Raw genomic sequence first — 21150 nt, 5'->3', positions numbered from 1 at the left:
AGATAAAAATAAGACGATAACATTTAAACAAAGAGGATCAGGAGCTCCAGTAACAGTTTTAGCCCAGCCGGTGGAAACGGGGAAGTGAATGGAGAACTACATGCACAACAGGGAATAGTAATAAAAAACTAATCAGTTTATCATTATTTGAGTTAATAATTTAATTTCAACACATATTTTTACTCAACTTTATGTATTTTATGGTGTTTCCAGGTGGAATTCCTCAGTGGTTTCTCATCTTCCAATGTGGGTGATTGCACATGTGACGTCACAACAACTCTTCATTATAAACTGTTTTTTTATTGTGTGTGTGTGTGTGTGTGTGTGTGTGTGTGTGTGTGTGTGTGTGTGTGTGTGTGTGTGTGTGTGTGTGTGTGTGTGTGTGTGAGGAGGAGGGCCCTGGACAGACAGCGTGGCTGCATTGCCGCAGCGGAGGCAACCTGTTCAGTCGCCCAGCCGCCGCTAACATCATCCGGCTGGGTCCCTCTCCCTGCCGGACACTTTCGGACTCTGCCTCTGGAACCACACGACTTTCAAACCCCACAAAACCGGAGGATTTATCACCGGATTATTCGTGACACAAACCACCAGACGTGGGGTAACACCCTGCTTCTTCTCGCCGAGCGGGGGGAGCCTCCGACCGGCCGTGGGGAACCCGGATGGGTCGGCTAGCATCACAGGCTAGCTAGCTAGCGTTAGCCTGGGACAACCAGCCAAGACTGACGTTTTGAAACGTTCCGCTACGCTGACGCCGACTCAAATGGGTAAATTATTAATTAAATTTATTTATATTTTAGGGGAAAAAAATTACTTTTTAAAAAATAAAATGGCAGGAATAAATTTCCCAACAGGATGTAAGGCTGGGTGCTAGCCGCTAGCTAGTGAAACACAGCTGTAAGCTAACGCTGCCCCGCTCCAAAACTAAAGGACGCTTCTCAAAAAGGATAAAAGTGTTAAATTAACTGATTATTAATTAACTTTCTGAATCATATCCACCGTTATGAAGGTGAACATCACACCCAGAGCTCACACTGTTGTGCTGCTGTCACCTGTGAGCTGTCATTCGTCAGCTAACGCGATGCTAGCCGGTGTGGATGAAGCTAACCGAGAGTCACAGAGAGTGTGTGTGTGTGTGTGTGTGTGTGTGTGTGTGTGTGTGTGTGTGTGTGTGTGTGTGTGTGTGTGTGTTCATTTCCTCTCGTTTTTTTTGTTTTTTTGACAGCGTGGAAATGGATTGAAACATGAGGGGTTGAACTGTCCCATCACAATAGGAGGGCTTCTCCCTGAAGGTATGCCTTCACACACTCCTTCATCTAAATCTTATTGATCTATTGATTATCCAACAAACACATTCTGTCTTTTTTTTGTGATTGACATTTTGGAAAAACTCATGTTTTCTGTTTGAAAATCCACACATACTCCCGTCAGACCAGTTGTTATCAGTGTACCAGTGAACCTGACATGCTGCAGTGACAGGACATGTGCTCCATGCCTCTGCTCCACAACACCAGTTGTGTGTTTGTGTTTCAGCTCAAAGCCTGCTTGTGTCTTGGCCAGTGTTTCCCCCACTCCCCACATCCTGTGTTTTGAGGAAGCTTCCTCTTTTGTCCCTAAAGTGCTTCGCTGCATCCTGATCAGGATCACAGATTGGACAACTGCTCAATGGCTGTTTTGTTTTAACTCTGTTGTTGTTTTTTTTGTTGGAGCTTGTTTTTATGCCCTCTTGTTTTTTTGGCCCATCTGTGTCTTCTGGAAAACCACATGACGGAATTAAAGGAAGTTTCACCCATGGTTTATAGCAGCCCAAAAGGTGTGCCTCCCATAATTGAATTTTTCCAATTTAACTTCTTTTTAAACTTTCATGCCAGTTTGTTCACATTCACAAAGCTATAATAGAAGTTTTTGTGGATCCACAAAACACAGATTGGGTTTTCTCCCCCCCCCCCCAGTCGTGGGATCATCATCTTGTAGTTTTTCACATTCAGTTCTTCCCTTTGTTTTAAATGAGGTTAGCTGTTTTTATTTCTCTTTCCATTTCAAGCTCTTTTCCTCTTGAAAGCACATCTTATTTTCAACTGGGTGTGCAACTTTAGCAGTTCACATTTCTGAACGTCAAACAGCAACGCCATGTCACTGCGATCTGTTCCTGTTAATAACTCTGTGGTCATTTTTATGTCTCTTATTTTTACTCGGTTGCCTTTTCTACCAGATTAACTGCTGCCATATTTGAATTATTGAAAAATAAAAATAAATCTGAGATGTGGGAGGATATTCCCATGATAGAACGCTCCGAAACAACAGACATTTAATTTTTATACCCTCCAGTTTCATCCCACTTCGTCATTTCTAGAATTTAGTGAAGTGTTCTCTTCTCTTCCCAGGAGCTTTAAATGCTTCTTCTGGTTTTGGGGAAGTCAGAGAAATGTCGTCGGGTAGAGCCGGTGGATCACAGTCAGACAGGATGTCAAGTAGAATTACGATTATTGTACTGACATAAAATGCAGAAGCGCAGTGAAAGTTTATGAGAGTACAACAATGTTTTTAGAAGGCGTGGTTGACCTGTCCGGATCCTCTCATGATGTTCTTATCTTATTTATTATTTTAAATGATTGACATGCTGTAAAATCATCCTTTATATCTTAATGATCATTGTTTATGACAGTTATTTCTGGAGCAGAAGTGACAAACCCAGGCATGGTTATTGTTACTGGTAAATTTAAATGCTTTATAAGCTAACGTAGCCTTGGTTGCATCCCTGTTTGTAACGCATGAGCTGACCGTTTTACAGATGACTGGTTTGCTGATTTGATGAGTAACACGGTAATTAAGTGTTGGTTGTTCTCTTATCATGATTGCTTTTCTGAGAAATGTTTATGGTCAGAAGTCGGCTAAAGGTCAAATGAAGGCATCGCGTTGTCATTTTCCAAATACTTTCTTCATCATGGCTGTGTCACAATCCAGCGCTGAGTCACTGCTGTTTTTGTGTTTGTGTGTCTCATCCTGAGCAGCGACTGAGCTGATTCATCTCCGGTCAACAACCTCGTCTTTTTTTCAGTCATTTTAATTTCCTGACATCGTTTTTACAAATGAATTATTCAGTCCTGACCCGATACAGATCTGTTTTTTTTTTTCATTTTCAAGTTGTACATTGGTGGAAATCTGTCAAAATTCAAATAAATTTCATGTTTTTGAACAGCATTTATATAAATTTTAAAAAACCCTCTGTTGCTCTGGATGTTAGTTCAGTTGTATTATCTGCTTTAAAAGCCGTTTTAGTCTATACTTTTAATTGAGCGTTTAGTAGAGTCAGTCCGAGGTTAATGTGTTCAAAGACTTGTTTAACTTTCATTCATCCTCCTGACAGAACAAAGGCTATCCTTTTGTGAAGAAAAACGTTCAAATCCCGTTGTGATTGATCTCGTTTAATAACTGAGGGCTGTTCTGTTTTCGGTTTTAGATCTCCTCTTCATGCCTTTTCTTTTTACAGGATGTATCTCCATCCTCCTGCTGCTCTTTATGTCTGGAACTGCTGCGTGAAATTCATTCGAAATCATGACATTCAATTAGAGCAGCAGAAAGCACTCAGTTTCCATTTAGGTCCAATTTAATTATTGTGCATAAACTAAAAATTGATGGTTGCAGTGATATTCTTTCAGATTGCAAACTATCTAACATAATATATATATCATATTTAATATATATAATATTTGTGTCATAACATCTTCCAGGTCGCGCTGTGCAGCTTAACTCTGTGACGGAGCTGTGAGACAGAGAAGATGCCCCCCAGGCCATCCTCAGGGGAACTATGGGGCATTCACTTGATGCCCCCCAGGTAGGATTCCCTGGATGTTCATTTCATTGTGTGAAAATGTCCTTTGTTGGGCTCGTCGTCGACATAATTCGATGCTGCTGACGTTGCAGGATCCTGGTGGACTGCCTGCTGCCCAACGGGATGATCCTGACGCTGGAGTGTCTCCGCGAAGCCACGCTCATCACCATCAAACACGAGCTGTTCAAGGAGGCCAGGAAGTACCCCCTCCACCACCTCCTGCAGGAGGAGACGTCCTACATCTTCGTCAGCGTTACACAGGTGAGAGTTTGGACGTCTAGCCAGTCGGAGGCGTCGATCTGAATGACTAAATAATGGGAAATAACATCCCCGCCTGGTGTTCATAAAGCAGGACGGGTCTTTATCTGGAGCTGCTGAAGCTGATAAAAGAAGAAATAGTCTGTGGAGCTTATCAGATGCTCTATTTGGAATATTTCTTTTTTGCTTCTGTCTGAAAGTGATAGAGAAATATTTTTTCCAGTGTTTTTCCAAAGACTTTTTATCTGAATTTCTTTCTTGCAAAAAAAAAAATTAAACCTTTCCCCTGTTTCTGAAAAAAGACAGTTCCCAACACATCCCGCTCATCCCTCTGTTCATCCATCCGTCCGTTCGTCCTACAGGAAGGCTGCCAGCTCTGACAACATTTCTCATCTGCCTTTCAAAACAACACAGTTTGGACACGGCCTGTGTTTTTTTTTTTGACTTGCAGGAAGCAGAGCGGGAAGAGTTTTACGACGAGACCCGGCGGCTGTGTGACCTCCGACTCTTCCAGCCCTTTCTGAAGGTCATTGAACCAGTGGGCAACAGAGAGGAAAAGATCCTCAACAGAGAGATCGGTGAGACGTTCTCCTCCGATTTGCGTCGCTTTCAAACGTTGCGTTCGGTGAACCAGAGTCGGGTTCTGTTCCGTCAGGGTTCGCCATCGGGATGCCCGTGTGTGAGTTTGACCTCGTGAAGGACCCCGAGGTTCAGGACTTCAGGAGAAACATCCTGAACGTCTGTAAGGACTCGGTGGAGCTGAGAGACGCCAGCGGGCCCCACAGCAGAGCACTGTACGTGTACCCCCCCAACGTGGAATCATCACAGGAACTCCCCAAACACATCTACAGCAAACTGGACAAAGGTAGAGCACGGAGCCGGTCGGACTCGAGTTCAGATGTGGCACTAGAGTCTCTTGGACAGAGGAAAATAATAAACCTTGGAGAAAATGACTGCATCGTTTTCTCCAAGGGGGAGACAAACAGGGAGGAAGAAGCGAACGTTTTAGCCTCTGATCAATATTTTATGGCTGCCAGTGGAGCCTTTACGGTGAGGTAGCAACTAAAATAATGAGGCTGGCAGTGGAAGAATTGATGTGAAGCGTAATCATCCTGAAACAAAACATGGGAGGAAGAACTCAATTTAATAAAGTTAGACCTCAGAATAATTAAAGGCATGTTTGTGTCCCAGTTCTGCTCCAGTAAAAATAGATTTATTGACTCTTTTGTTCTCAGCCTCTTTGTCATTCTGCTGTTTTTTTTTTTTAATGTAGGTCAGATTATCGTCGTGATTTGGGTGATCGTGTCTCCGAACAACGACAAACAAAAGTACACGCTGAAGATCAACCACGACTGCGTGCCTGAACAGGTGAGGTGAACACAGACGGACGTGGCCCGTTGACCCTACCGGTCGTCTCACGTGTGTTCTTCTATCGCATCTTGAAGGTGATAGCGGAAGCCATTCGGAAGAAGACGCGCAGCATGCTGCTGTCCCCGGAGCAGCTGAAGATGTGTGTGCAGGAGTATCAGGGGAAGTACATCCTGAAAGTGTGTGGCTGTGACGAGTACCTGCTGGAAAAGTACCCCATCAGCCAGTACAAGGTAGGAGTCACACGTCCTGAAGTCTCTGTAGGACATCCTAGTTCACATGTGTCAAAAGTCAAGGCCCGGGGGCCAAATGTGGTCCTCCACATCATTTTATGTGGCCCATGAGAGCATAGTGTCTGAAAATGAATTGGTCAAAAGTGTGCTTTGAACAAAACTAGATTTCCCACAATGCAGTAATTCAGCCCATTTTAAGTTTTAACAAAAACATTTTGAAAAAAGTTGACATCCTAACTTGTGTTTGATGTTGTTTTTCTTTATTCATTGAAAGTTTGATCATTGATTGATGGAGTTCTGTGGGTTCAATAACCTGAAAAATTAAAAGGATTTACCGGTATGTTAAAACAGAGAAACAAACATATTTTTTCTGTGTAACTAATGTTTGTAGCTTGAATAAGTAATAAATTCAGAGTTATTTAACATTAAGCAGTTACATTTATTTTACATTACATTGAGTTACATTTATTAGTTACATCTGGCCCTTTGAGGACAGCTGTTATGTTGATGTGGCCCTCAGTGGAAAATGAGTTTGACACTCTTGTCCTGGTTGATGAAAAACATTAGAATTTAGTGAATGTTTTTTAGTTAAATGTCTGGTTTTTTTTAATCATAATTTTAGAAATTTATACATAAACATTTGAAGGAATGAAGCATTGGTTTAATTATTCAAGCACAGAATCCGATCAAACTGGGCTGCACAGAGGAAAAAGGAGACGTCCGTGAGACTCGGGACCGATTGAGGCCTCCTTGATGAATCCGTATCTGGATGAAGCAAAAATCACTTTCAAAATCCCTTTTTGACGTCGTCAGAGCAGCCTCTGTTTTCATGACCTCTTATGTGATCAGATGAGAGCAGAAGACGCACAAAGCCTCTCAGTTCAGACGTCACTCTGTCAGAAACCGAGCGGTCGTCTCGCTGATAGCTCGTACGCAGGTTGTAACTCTAGCGTCTCTGTCCTCTCTCCTTCTAAGCGTCTCCGTGTTCTCTTCTAGTATATCCGTAGCTGCATTATGCTGAGCAGGATGCCCAACCTGATGCTGATGGCTAAGGACAGCCTGTACACCCAGCTGCCCACGGACAACTTCGTCATGCCTTCGTACTCGCGGCGCATCTCCACTGCGGCGTCCTACATGAACGGCGAGGCGACGTCCAAGTCGCTGTGGACCATCAACGGAACCCTGCGGATACGGATCCTCTGCGCCACTTACGTTAACGTCAACATACGGGACATCGACAAGGTGGGGGCCGCGAGAGGAACCGACCGGTTTCAAATGTTCACCAATCAAATTAACAACATCTAACGGTCCAATCTCACTCAGGATGGGAGAAAACTAGGATTAAAGAGGAATAAAATTCAAGATCAGACGTCTAACAGGAGTTTATTGTCATTTTCTTTGTGCACACTTACAGATTTACGTGAGAACAGGCATTTACCACGGGGGTGAACAGATGTGCGACAACGTCAACACACAGAGAGTTCCCTGCTCCAACCCCCGGTAACGCCAACCCCCGCCCTCCCTTACAGATTTATGCTCCGCTTGAACGCAGAACCCCAAACTCATCAGCCGTCTATTATGACATACACCAGACTAGTTCGATTGAGACTCGGAATGAAGTTCTAAACTGTTGATAAAAAACTTGCTGATTCCCTCCAGCCAGGTGAAGCAGGAGGGTAACGCTAACAGTTTAGCGCTGCTAGTAACACTAAACTGTGGTATAGCGTTACTGTTAAACTCAAGCCTCGGTCCACTCTCTCCCCCGGAGAGGTAAGAGGAGCGTCTGATGGCGTGAGCTGGAACCACCTGAGTAACACCAGTGTGAGAGTTCTGAACAATCTGGGCCTGATTTCCAATCCAATCCACTTTATTTATAAAGCACAATTTAAATAAACACAAGGTTTCCAAAGTGCTGCACAGCAACTAGATTAAAAAACAGAACAGACACGCCATAAAACCATGAACATAATGCAGTTAAATAAAATATCAAAATAAAAATCCAATAAAATAAGTTAAAAGTGGAAATAAAATCAGATAAAAACAAAATAATGTGAAATAATACACAAAACACTCTAAAAGGTGTCAAACGCTACGGAAAAAGAGGTGGGTTTCAAGAAGAGTTTTAAAAATTATTTCATCAAAATTGGTGGAACGTGAACCAAAGACAACCTCAATACGTTTAGGAGAAGCTCTAAGTCACGCATTAATTCACGATCTCCTTCAGCCGCGTCTCATTTGTCTTCTTGGTTTGAGGCAGCGGTGAAATATTATGAGTTTTATGTATAATCATTTATTTTCTGGTGGTTTTGCAGCGTCAGTGTTCACATCAGGGACGAATCTCCTCACAGCCTTGCAGGAAGGAGACACATCTCTGGACTCAGTGTGAATTCAGACAAACTGCTGACAACAGCAGACTAGGGAGACGGGCCGTTATTAGCCTATTGTTTCACCTTGTCCCCCCTCCCCCCACGCGTTATTAAAAACTCTCCACCTAAAGGCTGACGCGCTGAAATGTCCCCAACACGCTGACGACCGTACGACTCACCCGGGGTCTCGTTCTCTTCGTTCTTCCTCCTCCAGGTGGAACGAGTGGCTCACCTACGACATGTACATCCCTGACATCCCCCGCGCCGCCAGGCTCTGCCTCTCCATCTGCTCCGTCAAGGGCAGGAAGGGAGCCAAGGAGGTGAGTGGAGGAAATGGCTCCTCAATGACAGGAAGCAGGACACGCGAAAACAGGAAGTGTCTTATTAGTCTGCTGGGATGGCCCGTTTAGGAATAGTGAAGGAGGTTATCGAGTAGTCGGTGGTTGTTATTAAAATGTGTGGATGTAATGAACTATTTTAGAGAGGAAGGGTTGAAACCGTTTGACGCCGGCGTGCTGACCCGACCGGGATGCGTCGGTACGGGTTGGTGTATCAACGGTGTCGTCTTTGGTTCTGTTTAATTACTAATCAGCGGCGGCGGAGATCCGCGACCGAAACGTGAGAGCTGGAGAGACTTTTCCATTCATGCCACATCATCATGGTTTTGCTGGCGCGAGCCGCCGTCGGTGCGGCGAATCGTTCCTCCGTTTGACAGCAGTGAATTTAAATATTTCTGTTTCAGGGCTTTAAAAGTTGATAAATGTCAGAGGCCAGATTTAAAACGTAAAACAGATATTTCTTTTTGGATATCCTCCAGAAGTCACGTTATGGATGATCAGCTCCACAATGAAAACACAGGCAGGTTGCCCGTGGTAACCGCGTAGCGTCAAGCATTTGGTCCCATACTTCTTGTCACCCACGCTCATTTTTCTTCCATCTGTCTGTGGCGTAAATGCTGGAAGAGATACGTGTGTGTGTGTGTGTGTGTGTGTGTGTGTGTAGAATGCATCAATGAACGCCAGTGGATATGATGTCGGACACCCCCCCTGGGGTGAGTCACGTCCCGAAGCGTTCCAGGTTAGTTTGAGGTCAGGTTCGGCGGATGCTCTTTCATGCCCCGCTTGAATTAAAGATAAACACTCCTCCACCGCCGCCCTTTGTGCCAACACTCACTATAAATAGGTGCAATTTGACTGGCCGTCTGCGTGCAACTCAATCCAGCCCCTCCCAACCCCCCCGTATCACCTGTTCCATCGCTGCCCCTTAGCGAGGATTCGCCGCGCCATTCCAGATGCTATCTGAAACGCGTAATCGTGTGTTTGAGGCTTAAAGTCGTAGCTCGGAGGTCACGACCTTCAGAGATAAAACCCAGGCAATCATAATGGATCAATACAAGGGATTAATCGATTGATCAGCCTGTCAGGAGGTTATAATGCATCATAGTCAGGAATAACAGTCATTTCTGTCTCTCTCTCTGCCCCGTTAGGAACACTGTCCTCTGGCTTGGGGCAACATCAACCTGTTCGACTACACTCACACGCTGGTGGCCAATAAAATGGCTCTGAACCTGTGGCCCGTCCCACACGGCCTGGAGGACCTGCTCAACCCCATCGGGGTCACCGGGTCCAACCCCAACAAGGTACAGGGGCTGAAACAGAAATGATGCACCAGGAAAATCGGGTTTGTGGGAGATAATTTGCTCGATATCGATCGCGTTTCATTCGCCTTCGCTCAGGAAACCCCGTGTCTGGAGCTGGAGTTCGACCACTTCAGCAGCTCGGTTAAATACCCGGTGATGAACGTGGTGGAGGATCACGCCAACTGGACCATCTCCAGGGAGCTCGGCTTTAACTACAACCTTTCCGGACAGGTAACGTCCTGCTCATCGGCGGGTTCCTTTAACGGCGTGTGTTCACGCGAAGACGAGGACAGAACGCGATGCTGATTTATGGATCCTTTGTGGACGGATCGTTGTTCACCTCATGCGACCCCCCCCTTCCAATCTGCTTAATGAGGCGTGACACCCGTTAGGGTGTCGGTAATCTGAGCACACGTTAAGTGTGACATACGCAGCTATAGTGTGTGTGTACGTGTGTTAAGTCCATGTGTGTGTGAAGTCGAACCGTTCTGATGACTCAGCCGTGAGCTGCTGCGCTCATTTATTCATGGCAACGTTATCGGATGGCATCAGAACTGCATCTTCTGTGATCATGTGACTTGCGAATGAAGGCTCTTCGTCGCGTGAGAGGATGAGGAGGGTGTGATGATGCGTTGATTTATTTATGACGCGAGGAGTCAGATGTTAGGAGAGCCCGCGGTCGTGTGGATGCGGCGAGGAAGGGGATTCCAGCTGCAGAAGCTTCTGGCACGCAGCTTCCTTTCGCGCTGATTACGTTTCAGCTTCCTTTCGCGCTGACGGCGTTTCCCTCCCGTGTTTCAGAGCAACCGCGTGGCCAGAGACCACGCCTTGACAGAAAGCGACGCAGAGCAGATGAAGCAGCTGAGTAACAGAGACCCTCTGTCAGAAATCACTGAGCAGGAGAAAGACTTCCTCTGGAGACACAGGTACCCTTCTCCCCTAACCCACACACACACACACACACACACACACACCCTAACCAGCAGGTAGAAGTCTCCCACATTTGTCAGATTATGTGTAACCAGGCTCTGCTTTCTCCTCCTCGAGGCACTACTGCATGAACATCCCTGAGATCCTTCCCAAGATCCTCCTCGCTGTGAAGTGGAACTCCAGAGATGAAGTCGCTCAGGTAGAAACAGCGTTGAGAAGAAAATAACGTTTTAAAACCATAAACCCCAGATTTTTTTTTTTTTCAGTCATTTATCGGTGAAATTCGTCTGTTTGGATGCAATTTATGTAAAATTCTTCCTATACAGGATATAAAAATATGGTCGTACCTTGAGATACGAGCTACTCGACGTACCTGTTGTCGCTCTGTTTGTATTTTTGTTCCGACATACAAGAGAAAATCCGAGATAACACGAGTCGTGCTTCGGGACACCAGCGCTTGCTGGCGGATGGATACGACATCAGTGAGACCGCATCTCGTTCTCGATGGCGGAGTAAAGACGTAGCTCGTGTGTTCTCCTGACTTTTGCATTTCTTTTCATTCTTTGTCATCGTGATCGTAACTTATAAATAATTTACTATAAACAGGTAAAGTCTGCGTGTCTATTAGTTGATAAAAATATGTGTTTGTTTGGTTTTTTTTTCATAATTTAGGGTGTTTGGAGCTTTTTTTTATTTACAAAACTTTTAGTTCTTTTAAACATTTGACTTCCATCACTGAACTGAATGAACTCGTATCTCCAGGTTCTACTTTCTATAATTACACCCTTGTAGAATATTAATCCCCTTAATCTCTGTGGGTTCCAGATGTACTGCCTTCTGAAGGAATGGCCGTCCATCCGTCCGGAACAGGCCATGGAGCTGCTGGACTGTAACTACCCGGACCCCATGGTCCGACACTTCGCCGTCCGCTGCCTCGACAAATACCTGACGGACGACAAGCTGTCGCAGTACCTCATTCAGCTGGTGCAGGTGTTAAAGTACGAGCAGTACCTCGACAACCCCCTGGCCCGTTTCCTCCTCAAGAAAGCCCTGACCAATCAGAGGATAGGACATTTCTTCTTCTGGCATCTCAAGTGAGTCGCCGTCCAGATCGGAGCCTTTCCAAGACGTTTCCCCGGAGCGTTTCATCAGCGCCGGTCTTCTCCTTTTCTTCGCAGGTCAGAAATGCACAACAAGACGGTGAGCCAGAGGTTCGGGCTGCTGCTGGAGGCGTACTGCCGGGCCTGCGGGATGTACCTGAAACACCTGAGCCGACAGGTGGAGGCCATGGAGAAGCTCATCAACCTCACCGACATCCTGAAGCAGGAGAAGAAAGACGAGACGCAGAAGGTAAGGACCTGGTTCGGTACCAAAAAAACCCCCAAAACATCCTCCCAGTGTTAGAAGACGTTTTTGTGGAGATGTGAGTGTGTGAGCACACATTTATGAGCCAACACATATCTGTATGTCGCTGTGGTCGTGTGTGTGTGTGTGTGTGTGTGTGTGTGTGTGTGTCTGTTGTGGAGGTCCAGATGCGGTTTCTTGTGGACCAGATGAAGAGACCGGACTACATGGACGCACTGCAGAACTTCACCTCGCCTCTCAACCCCGCACATCAGCTGGGAAACCTGAGGTTTGACGCTGTGTGTGTATGTGTGTGTGTGTGTGTGTGTGTGTGTGTGTGTGTAAGTGGGCTCGTGAATAAAACACGAGCGCTGATCGCGTCTCCTCCACAGGTTGGACGAGTGCAGGATCATGTCTTCTGCAAAGAGACCGCTGTGGCTCAACTGGGAGAATCCAGACATCATGTCAGAGCTGCTGTTCCAGAACAACGAGATCATCTTCAAGAATGGAGATGGTGAGAGACACACACACACACACACACACACACACACACACACACACACGGTTAAGTGTTGAGGTTAGTTGATCTCAGGTTTGCGGGACTAACTAACTCGAATTGTATCCTTCATATCCTTAAATGTGAATCAACTCTTTGTCTTGTGTGTGTGTGTGTGTGTGTGTGTGTGTGTGTGTGTGTGTGTGTGTGTATTGCAGACTTGCGGCAGGATATGCTGACGTTGCAGATTATTAAAATCATGGAGAACATTTGGCAGAATCAGGGGCTGGACCTGCGGTATGACTTCCCGTCACAGATTAATTAACAAATTAATTTTTTTTGCAATTGCAGCAAATTTAACATTAATGAAACGGCTCTCTCAGGGTCAGGGGTCACAGTGACGGGGATTAGATTCAGACCTCCCCCTGTTGATCATCTTTGTCATCTTTTCTCACGATCCTGACACAAAACCGTCTCTGTTCGAGTCTGAGACGCTCGAATTTGTCCCACTTGAAACTTTTGCGATCTTGTCTTATTCTCAGTGCTGCCGCCTACAGGCAGCAGCGAGAATAAGAATAAGTTGACACACGCTGTGGAAACACATTGGTGACGTCTACCGACGTCGTCGGTAGCCAGTGAGTTCAAGCGGTTCCTCTGGGAACTCGCCGTCCTTCCTGGTGTGCGTGTGTTTAACCCCATGTGTGCCGTGCGTCTCCAGGATGCTTCCCTACGGCTGCCTGTCTCTAGGCGACTGCGTGGGCCTCATTGAGGTGGTGCGCAGCTCCCACACCATCATGCAGATTCAGTGTAAAGGAGGCCTGAAAGGAGCGCTGCAGTTCAACTCCAACACTCTGCACCAGTGGCTGAAGGACAAGAACAAAGGCGAGATGTGAGTCACCCTCACATTGGAGAACCCAACCGGGGAGTGTTCTCTCTGGAAAGATCTGACGCCTTTATTCCTCCTCCTCATCCTCCAGGTACGACATGGCTGTGGATCTGTTTACCAGGTCGTGCGCCGGCTACTGCGTAGCCACCTTCATCCTGGGGATCGGGGACCGGCACAACAGCAACATCATGGTCAAAGACGACGGGCAGGTAGGACAAGGAACCGCCAGAACGAACTTCCTCTCAGTAGAACCGCCTCCTTATTGAAAGGAGTTCCTGATCTTGACCCGTTTCACTCTCCTCCAGCTGTTTCACATCGATTTCGGTCACTTCCTCGATCACAAGAAGAAGAAGTTCGGCTACAAGCGGGAGCGAGTGCCCTTCGTGCTGACGCAGGACTTCCTCATCGTCATCAGTAAGGGCTCCCAGGAATGCGCCAAGACCAAAGAGTTCGAGAGGTGACGCGTCGCTCTTCCTCCTCGTGTCGTCTTTTTCCCACCGCCGTCCACAAGTTGTTGGTTATTTATTCCTTTTTTTTTTCCCCCCTCCAGGTTCCAGGAGATGTGTTACAAAGCCTATCTGGCCATCCGGCAGCACGCCAACCTCTTCATCAACCTCTTCTCCATGATGCTGGGGTCCGGCATGCCGGAGCTGCAGTCGTTCGACGACATCGCCTACATCAGGAAGACGCTGGCGCTGGAGAAGAGCGAACAGGAGGCGCTGGATTACTTCATGAAGCAGATGAACGACGCCCATCACGGAGGGTGGACCACCAAGATGGACTGGATATTCCACACGATTCGCCAGCACGCGCTCAACTGACCTCCCGACGTTCCGATGCGTGGCGTCCGTCTCCGAAAGGAATTCCAGTTCTCGATTCCAGCTGAGCCCAAACAGACGGAGGTTTCAGCATCGCCGTGACATCACACCTCCCTCCGCCCAGCCCATCCCACATCCGCGAGACGACGTCGTCCTGACGACCAGATGAAGTTTACACTCATTGGTCGAGGCTCGACGCTTCTAATCCGGTAACACAAACACAAAAACAAACTGGATTCACGCTGCTCTGTGGCTCCGCCCCCTCCACTTTTAGCTCCACCTGCTGATTTGTAGGCGTCAAAATGACCAGATTTCCCTCACATTTAAGACGACAGGAGCGTGAAGACTCATGCGGTGGCTGAAGTTGCCTTTTAACCCATTTCTGAGGAACTCAACACCCTCAAAATGAAAGCACTCCACCCTCCGGACCAGCAGGGGGCGCTGCAGCTTTTAGACTCTTGAATAAACTTTATGATGATGGTGGTTCTCCATCAAGGAGAAAGGAACTAAACAGAAAAACGCACTTCAAATACCAGAACGATATTCAAAGTTATTGTTTTAAATTAATTTATATTTCTCAGTTTTATGCTAACGCTCCAGAAGCATCATTTATATGTGTTTTTTTTCCACTTTGAAGTCCAACATCTCCTTTAACCTTGGCGTCTAAGGAGCCCGGTTTAGCTTTTAAACCCAAACCCGGAACGTCACGGATGAATTTGTTCCAGAATGTAAAAATAGGAAACGAGTCAAAGTGCCAGTCTCACCTTTTGAGGAATTAACGGGACCTGTTTAAACGCCTCGGGCTGCTGGAGGCGGCGAGCAGACGCCCAGGGGAATGTCTTCCTGTTGATGAAATGCCTTGGCGTCACAACACAACACTCCACAACCACCCGCTAAACCGTTAGCAACATTAACGCGAGCGCGGGAAGCATGAACGTCTCACAAGATTCGCCGAGCCGTGATCAGATGATCGAAGAACTCGACACGTAGCATCTTCAGACGTTTTTTAAATCACGCCGTTTCAAAAATCTTCAGCGAGTAGCGACCAGGAAGTGAACACGACTTGGCGAAAAGAGAAGGACGAGCGATCGCTCTGCTAGCTACACTGAGCCACTAGCTAATGATTGTTTGTGGGGGGAGATGATATAAAGACGATTCGTTCGTTTTTAGAGCGACGCCTTTAAGGATTCTGCAGATCCTGGAGATTAAAAAAAAGAATCTTTTGCTTTAAGACGAATCATCGCAAACGTCTGGACGTCGTACGAGAAGAGAAGCGAAGAGGGAGGGGATTTTTATGAAATAAGAGACGACAGATCAAACATTTCAAGACTTGCTTCGTTTAACTGTGAACCTCGTACGAGGAGAGAGAGAGTAGAATCAGAGCTCGGACGACGATGAGAAGACTCCTCTGTCGTCATAGCAACACTACCGTAAAGACCCAGCCTGCACTTCTCTGGTCCGACCAAAGCTGTGGTCCGTTCCGATGTGGCGCTCCCGGCTCGAATGTATTTCATTGGCCCTCATGCACTTGTTTGTATTGTTGTTGTTTTTTTTCCCATCATGCATTTCTCTCTGATGCAGCTCCGCTGGAAAAAAAAAAAGTTTTTCAGCAGCTGTCGCCTTCTTCGATTCTTCCTTTCCTTAACGTGCCATTTGCAGGTGCGACCTGTGAAAGCTGAGGCTGGAGGTTGGAAAATGAAAAAAGAATTAAAAAAAAAAATTGGAATGCTCTTTAAAAAAAAAAAAAAAACTAAAACAAAAATTTTTTTAAAAAACGCCTTTTAGTCCAAAACGACCCCATAGGAGGACGGCTAGCGTAGCGTGCATGTTTCTCTAGAGGGATGACGCGTGTGTGTGACAAACTGTTGTGATGTCATCCTTCCCATGTGCTTTCCAGACCGATGTGTGTGTCTGTGTGTGTGTGTGTGTGTGTGTATGTGTGTCTGTGTACATGCATTACTTTTCTTTCTGTACAGGCTGCAGAGCTTCATTGGCGGGCCCCAATGAGAAAGCCACACAGAGTGTGTGTGCGCATGTGTGTGTGTGATGACACGGTGACGTGTCGCTAAATATTTTGTAAGCCTGTAAAGGTTTTTGTGCCACAGAAGAAAAAGGCCTTTGTTTATTTGTTTGTGTTGTTTGTGAGGAAACAAAGAAGGTCGGATGTTGTTTGTGTTTGTTTTGAGGGTTTTTTTTTCATACAAGTTGTAAAAGTTTTACTTGAAATGTCACCAAATGTAACCGCAGTTGTGTTTTTGTTGGTTTGACATTGAGACTGGGGAATGTGCGTCTGTGTGTGTGTGTGTGTGTGTGTGTGTGTGTGTGTGTGTGTGTGTATTTAACCGTATGTGAGCAGTGCAGGTCGAAGCTTTGTTTTCTACCAGCGGTGAATGTTTTTCGTGCCTCAGTCCTTATATCAGCGCGACACTTGACGACTCATCCAACCGACAGACGATCTGCTTCAACCGTGTCGTCGCCTCACCCCCCACCCCCCAGATGTTGACACCAAACTTGTGCAACTAGTCTTTCCTTCTTTAAGCGAAGGCTTGCACACATCACAGAAAGAGATAAAGCAGTTCGTCTGATCAATCTGCAGGGATTGATCGACAGATTTTTCTTGAACTTTTTTTTTATTAAGTTAAAGGATTTTATTAATCCTCTGATCATCCGCTCTTCAGTTTGCAAATACAATCTTGATGTGAGACGTATTGCAAGACAAATAGAGGACGTCGTAAAATCAGAAAATGGAATGCAAATCAATGCAATTTGTGTGCAGTAAAGACTTTTGTGATTTTTTAAAAATTTTTTTATAAAACTTAATTCTGTTTCCCGTTACTGTGGGATGTCTCTTTGCACAACCGTATCTTTATGAATGTCGACGAAATGATTTTTTTTTTTTTTGTCTTTGCAGACGACTCTGTAAAAAAATTGTTTAAAAAAAAAAAGTCTTTTTAACCAGAGGAATATCAAGGCTTCTAAATTCTTGTACCTGCAGAAAAAAATGTGACTTAGTCGTTAAATTATTGATCATTCACGATCATTTTTGGGGTCGCCTGAAATTCCAAAACTTTCACTTCCAAGAGAAACATCGACTCTTTGATCACATGACCATGCTTCCACATTTATAATGAGGAATGATTGTACGACGGCCCGACTCGTGTGTTTTCATGCTTTTAATCTGTTTGCCTTACACCTATACGCCCCCTCCTCACATCCCGCCCCCCAGGAAGGGTTCCCAGATAAGTTCTTCCTCATGATAAACACGTGTTTAGTTTGTTTTTTATTTATTAATGCAGATTGTGTTTCATTTTGGCTCCCTGGTCTAAGAGTGAAGGTTTGTAGACTAACCGACTGATCGACCAACTGACTGGTTATCTGAATGTTTTGTGAAGCTGTACAAATAAATTTGTTAAACATTCACTACCCGTTTTCACTGTTTGAGTGTCTTTCAGTTTTTATATTTAACATAATGTAATTATTATAATTAGATTTAACTTGGGTTTTATTTATTTAGTTCGTCCTTTCTTGAAACCGTATTAGCCGTCAGTTGAAAACAATGGAAAACGACATAAGTAACAAAACTGCATTTTCACATCTAACGTCAAACTGCCAAGTTTTTATTGTACTTACCTTTCTACCCTGGAATTGCATAAAATTGCTTATAAATTAATCTATACGCCACCTTTTTCATACATTTCTTCTCCAGAAAGCATTAGGAATTTAGTTTTCACACGTTTGTGGCATAAACTGTTTTGTGAAGTCAAATAAATTCTGGTGTGATTTCTGCCCTGATAAAACATCATTATCGACAAAAAGAAGCGCTTGAAGGGAATTTCTGATGAGCTGTGATTTTATTGATTCACACGTCACATTTATTTTCTGTTACTGCACTTCATCTCAGTCCTTTTTTTCAGTGCGTTTAAGTTTCCTGTTTCCACTCCTAAACTGATCATTTTAACAACTTCTCCATTTTGCATTTAAATCTACAAAACATTCCTGCAGTGCAGCTGGGATTACCAGAGAACTGGTCTACACAGGAAAGTGGACCATGTGGGGAGAAAGCAGGAAGTGGAATGATTGGGTTCCTTCATCCCAGCAGGTCTGTGTCGCTGAAGCCCTGGTCTGCTGACGACTGCGTAGAGGTCGCGTCCGCGGCCCCGTTTGTTGGAGCTGCCAGGGTGGGGGGGTTGAAGGGTTTCCAGGGCTCCGATGGGCAGTGGAAGCTGCTGTCTGGGAAAGAGGTGGCGGCAGCGGTGTCCTCCTCAGAGGATTCCTCTATGGCTGGAACCGTGGTCGGAGGCAACACGGTGGAAGACATGGCCTCAAACACAAAGTGCCTCAGAGGGCTCCAGCCAGGAGGACGGCGAAACCTGGAGATTAACTGGAGATGAAACACAGAGTCAGCGATGTCATGAGAATAACATGGTAAGGACATGGTATTAACAGGATATTAACACTAATAACATGTATTAACATGGTAAGAACAAGGTATTAACATGGTATTAACATGGTAAGAACGTATTAAAATGGTAACTAGTAATAACATGGCAATATTTGATAACATAGCATGGGAACATGTAATAACATGCTAATGAAATGAAGTAATGGTAATTATGTAGTAATAACATGCACAACACAATAACGTAATAATATGGTATTAACATGGTGATAACATGTATTAACATGTGATAATAGTGAAATGACATGGAAATAACATGGTACTAATATGATAGATATTAACATGACGATAATGACATGGTAATAACATGGTATTAATACGATATTAGCATGACTATAATGGTGTAATGACATGGTAAAAACTTATTAATATGGTCATAAAATTATACTAAAATGGTACACACATGTATTAGCATGGTAATGACATGGTAATAATGTGTTATTAATATGGCATTAACATCGTGATTATAGTGTCATGGCATGACAATCTTCTTCTTTTCCTTTCGGCTTTTCCCTTCAGGGGTCGCCACAGCGAATCAGTTTCCTGTTGCTTTATTATTGCATTAATATACTGTATTAACATGATGATAATAGTGTAATGGTATGGTAATAACATGGTATTAATATCGTATTAACATGGTGAAAATAGTGTAATGGCATAGTAAAAACACAGTATTAACATTATAATAACATGAATTAATGTGTAAGATGTAAAAAAAATGGTAATAATTTAACATTGTGTTAACATGATAATAATATGTAATAACATATCAGCTGTAAAAACATGGTAATGACTCAGGATTTACAGGGTAATGACATGATATTAATATGGTAACAACAGTGTAATTACATGGTGATAATAGTGTCATTATCACTAATCATAACCCTAACCCCCTAACCCTACCCTAACCCTAACCCCTAACCATAACCCTCTAACCCTAACCCATAACCCTAACCCCTAACCCTGTAACCTAACCCTACCCTAACCCCCAAACCCTAACCCCTAACACTAAGCCTAACCTAACCCTAAAATCTAACCCTAACCCCTAATCCTTAACCTAAAATAACTCTAACCTTAACCCTAACCCATAACCCTAACCCGAACCCTGACCTAACCATTACCCTAACCTCTAAACCTAACCCTAACCCTAACCCATAACCCTAACCCTACCCCCTAACCTTAACCCTACCCTAACCTTAACTCCTAACCCTAACCCTACCCTACCCTAACCATGCCCTAACCCTAACCCTCTAACCCTAACCCAACCCTAAACCTAACACAAACCCCTAACGCTAACCCTCTAACCCTAACCCTATCCCCTAACCCCCTAACCCTAACCCTCTAAACCTAACCCTAACCCTAACCCTAACCCTAACCCTACCCTAACCCCTAACCCTAAACCTCTAACCCTAACCCTAACCCCTAACCCTAACACTAAGCCTAACCTAACCCTAACCTCTAACCCTAACCCTAACCCATAACCCTAACCCTCTAACCCTAACCCTATCCCCTAACCCTAACCCTATCCCCTAACCCTAACCCCCTACACCTAACCATGTAGCCCTAACCCTACCATAACCCTAGCCCTAACCATAAACCCTACCCCTAACCCCCTAAACCTAACCCCTAACACTAAGCCTAACCTAACCCTAAAATCTAACCGTGACCCCTAATCCTTACCCTAAAATAACCCTAACCTTAACCCTAACCCATAATCCTAACCCTAACCTGAATCCTGACCTAACACTAACCTCTAACCCTAACCCATAACCCTAACCCCTAACCTTAACCCTACCCTAAACTTAACCCCTAACCGGAACACTAACCTTAAGCCTACTGTACCCTAACCCTACCCTAACCCTAAACCTAAATCTAACCCTCTAACCCTAACCCTAACCCTACCCTAACCCTAACCCTAACCCTCTAACCCTAACCCTTACCCCCTAACCCTCTAACCCTAACCCTAACCCTACCCTAACCCTAACCCTAACCCTCTAACCCTAACCCTATCCCCTAACCCTAACCCCCTAACCCTAACCCTCTAAACCTAACCCTAACCCTACTAATTACCCTAAACCCTAACCCTAACCCCCTAATCCGAAGCCTAACCCTAACCCCTAACACTAAGGCTAACCTAACCCTAACCCTAAACTCTAATCCTAACCCTAACCCCCTAAACCTTACCCTAAAATAACCCTAACCCTACCGTAATCTGTATCCCGGTCATTGACCCTACTCCAACCCGAACCAACCTGACCACTACCCTAGTGTACCAATGTAATAACATGGTAATAACATGGTAATAACATGGTAATGATATAACCCTATCCCTACCCTAATCCGTATGCCGGTCATTGACCGTACTCCAACCCGAACCTAACCCGACCACTAACCTAGTGTATCAATGTAATAACATGGTAATAACATGGTAATAACATGGTAATAACATGGTAATAACATACTAATAACATGGTAATGATGTAACCCTAACCCTACCCTAATCCGTATCCCGGTCATTGACCCT

General features: G+C 44.9%; 2 protein-coding genes across 5 annotated transcripts in view; one reads left to right on the top strand and one right to left on the bottom strand.

Moving 5' to 3' along the window:
* Window positions 1-392: 392 nt before the first annotated feature.
* Window positions 393-17603, top strand: LOC137598942 (phosphatidylinositol 4,5-bisphosphate 3-kinase catalytic subunit alpha isoform-like). Of its 3 annotated transcripts, none has more exons than XM_068319537.1 (24): window positions 393-764; window positions 1223-1289; window positions 3729-3832; window positions 3922-4090; window positions 4539-4665; window positions 4743-4952; window positions 5361-5455; window positions 5533-5688; window positions 6685-6930; window positions 7103-7188; window positions 8269-8374; window positions 9541-9693; window positions 9790-9924; window positions 10495-10619; window positions 10741-10822; window positions 11449-11717; window positions 11802-11973; window positions 12156-12256; window positions 12360-12481; window positions 12682-12760; window positions 13182-13352; window positions 13441-13558; window positions 13655-13806; window positions 13900-17603. In XM_068319537.1, the coding sequence occupies exons 3-24, from the start codon at window positions 3777-3779 to the stop codon at window positions 14168-14170; spliced, it is 3201 nt and encodes a 1066-aa protein (XP_068175638.1). In that variant the 5' UTR covers window positions 393-764; window positions 1223-1289; window positions 3729-3776; the 3' UTR covers window positions 14171-17603. The 3 variants fall into 3 exon arrangements, with proteins under 3 accessions (XP_068175638.1, XP_068175636.1, XP_068175637.1); XM_068319535.1 differs by having other exon boundaries at window positions 12150-12256; XM_068319536.1 differs by lacking the exon at window positions 1223-1289 and having other exon boundaries at window positions 12150-12256.
* Window positions 17604-17999: 396 nt separating this feature from the next.
* The window catches only part of kng1 (kininogen 1), a 24643-nt gene continuing 21492 nt past the window's right edge, over window positions 18000-21150 (bottom strand). For both annotated transcript variants that reach the window (XM_068319733.1, XM_068319734.1), the window contains exon 9: window positions 18000-18548. In XM_068319733.1, coding sequence (XP_068175834.1) covers window positions 18255-18548 — 294 coding nt within the window. In that variant the 3' untranslated portion in view covers window positions 18000-18254. The remainder of the gene's footprint in view (window positions 18549-21150) is intronic.

This window comes from Antennarius striatus, chromosome 7 (genome assembly GCF_040054535.1).
Source record: "Antennarius striatus isolate MH-2024 chromosome 7, ASM4005453v1, whole genome shotgun sequence".
Taxonomy (NCBI): Eukaryota; Metazoa; Chordata; class Actinopteri; order Lophiiformes; family Antennariidae; genus Antennarius; species Antennarius striatus.
This window is presented reverse-complemented; position numbering and strand designations above follow the sequence as displayed.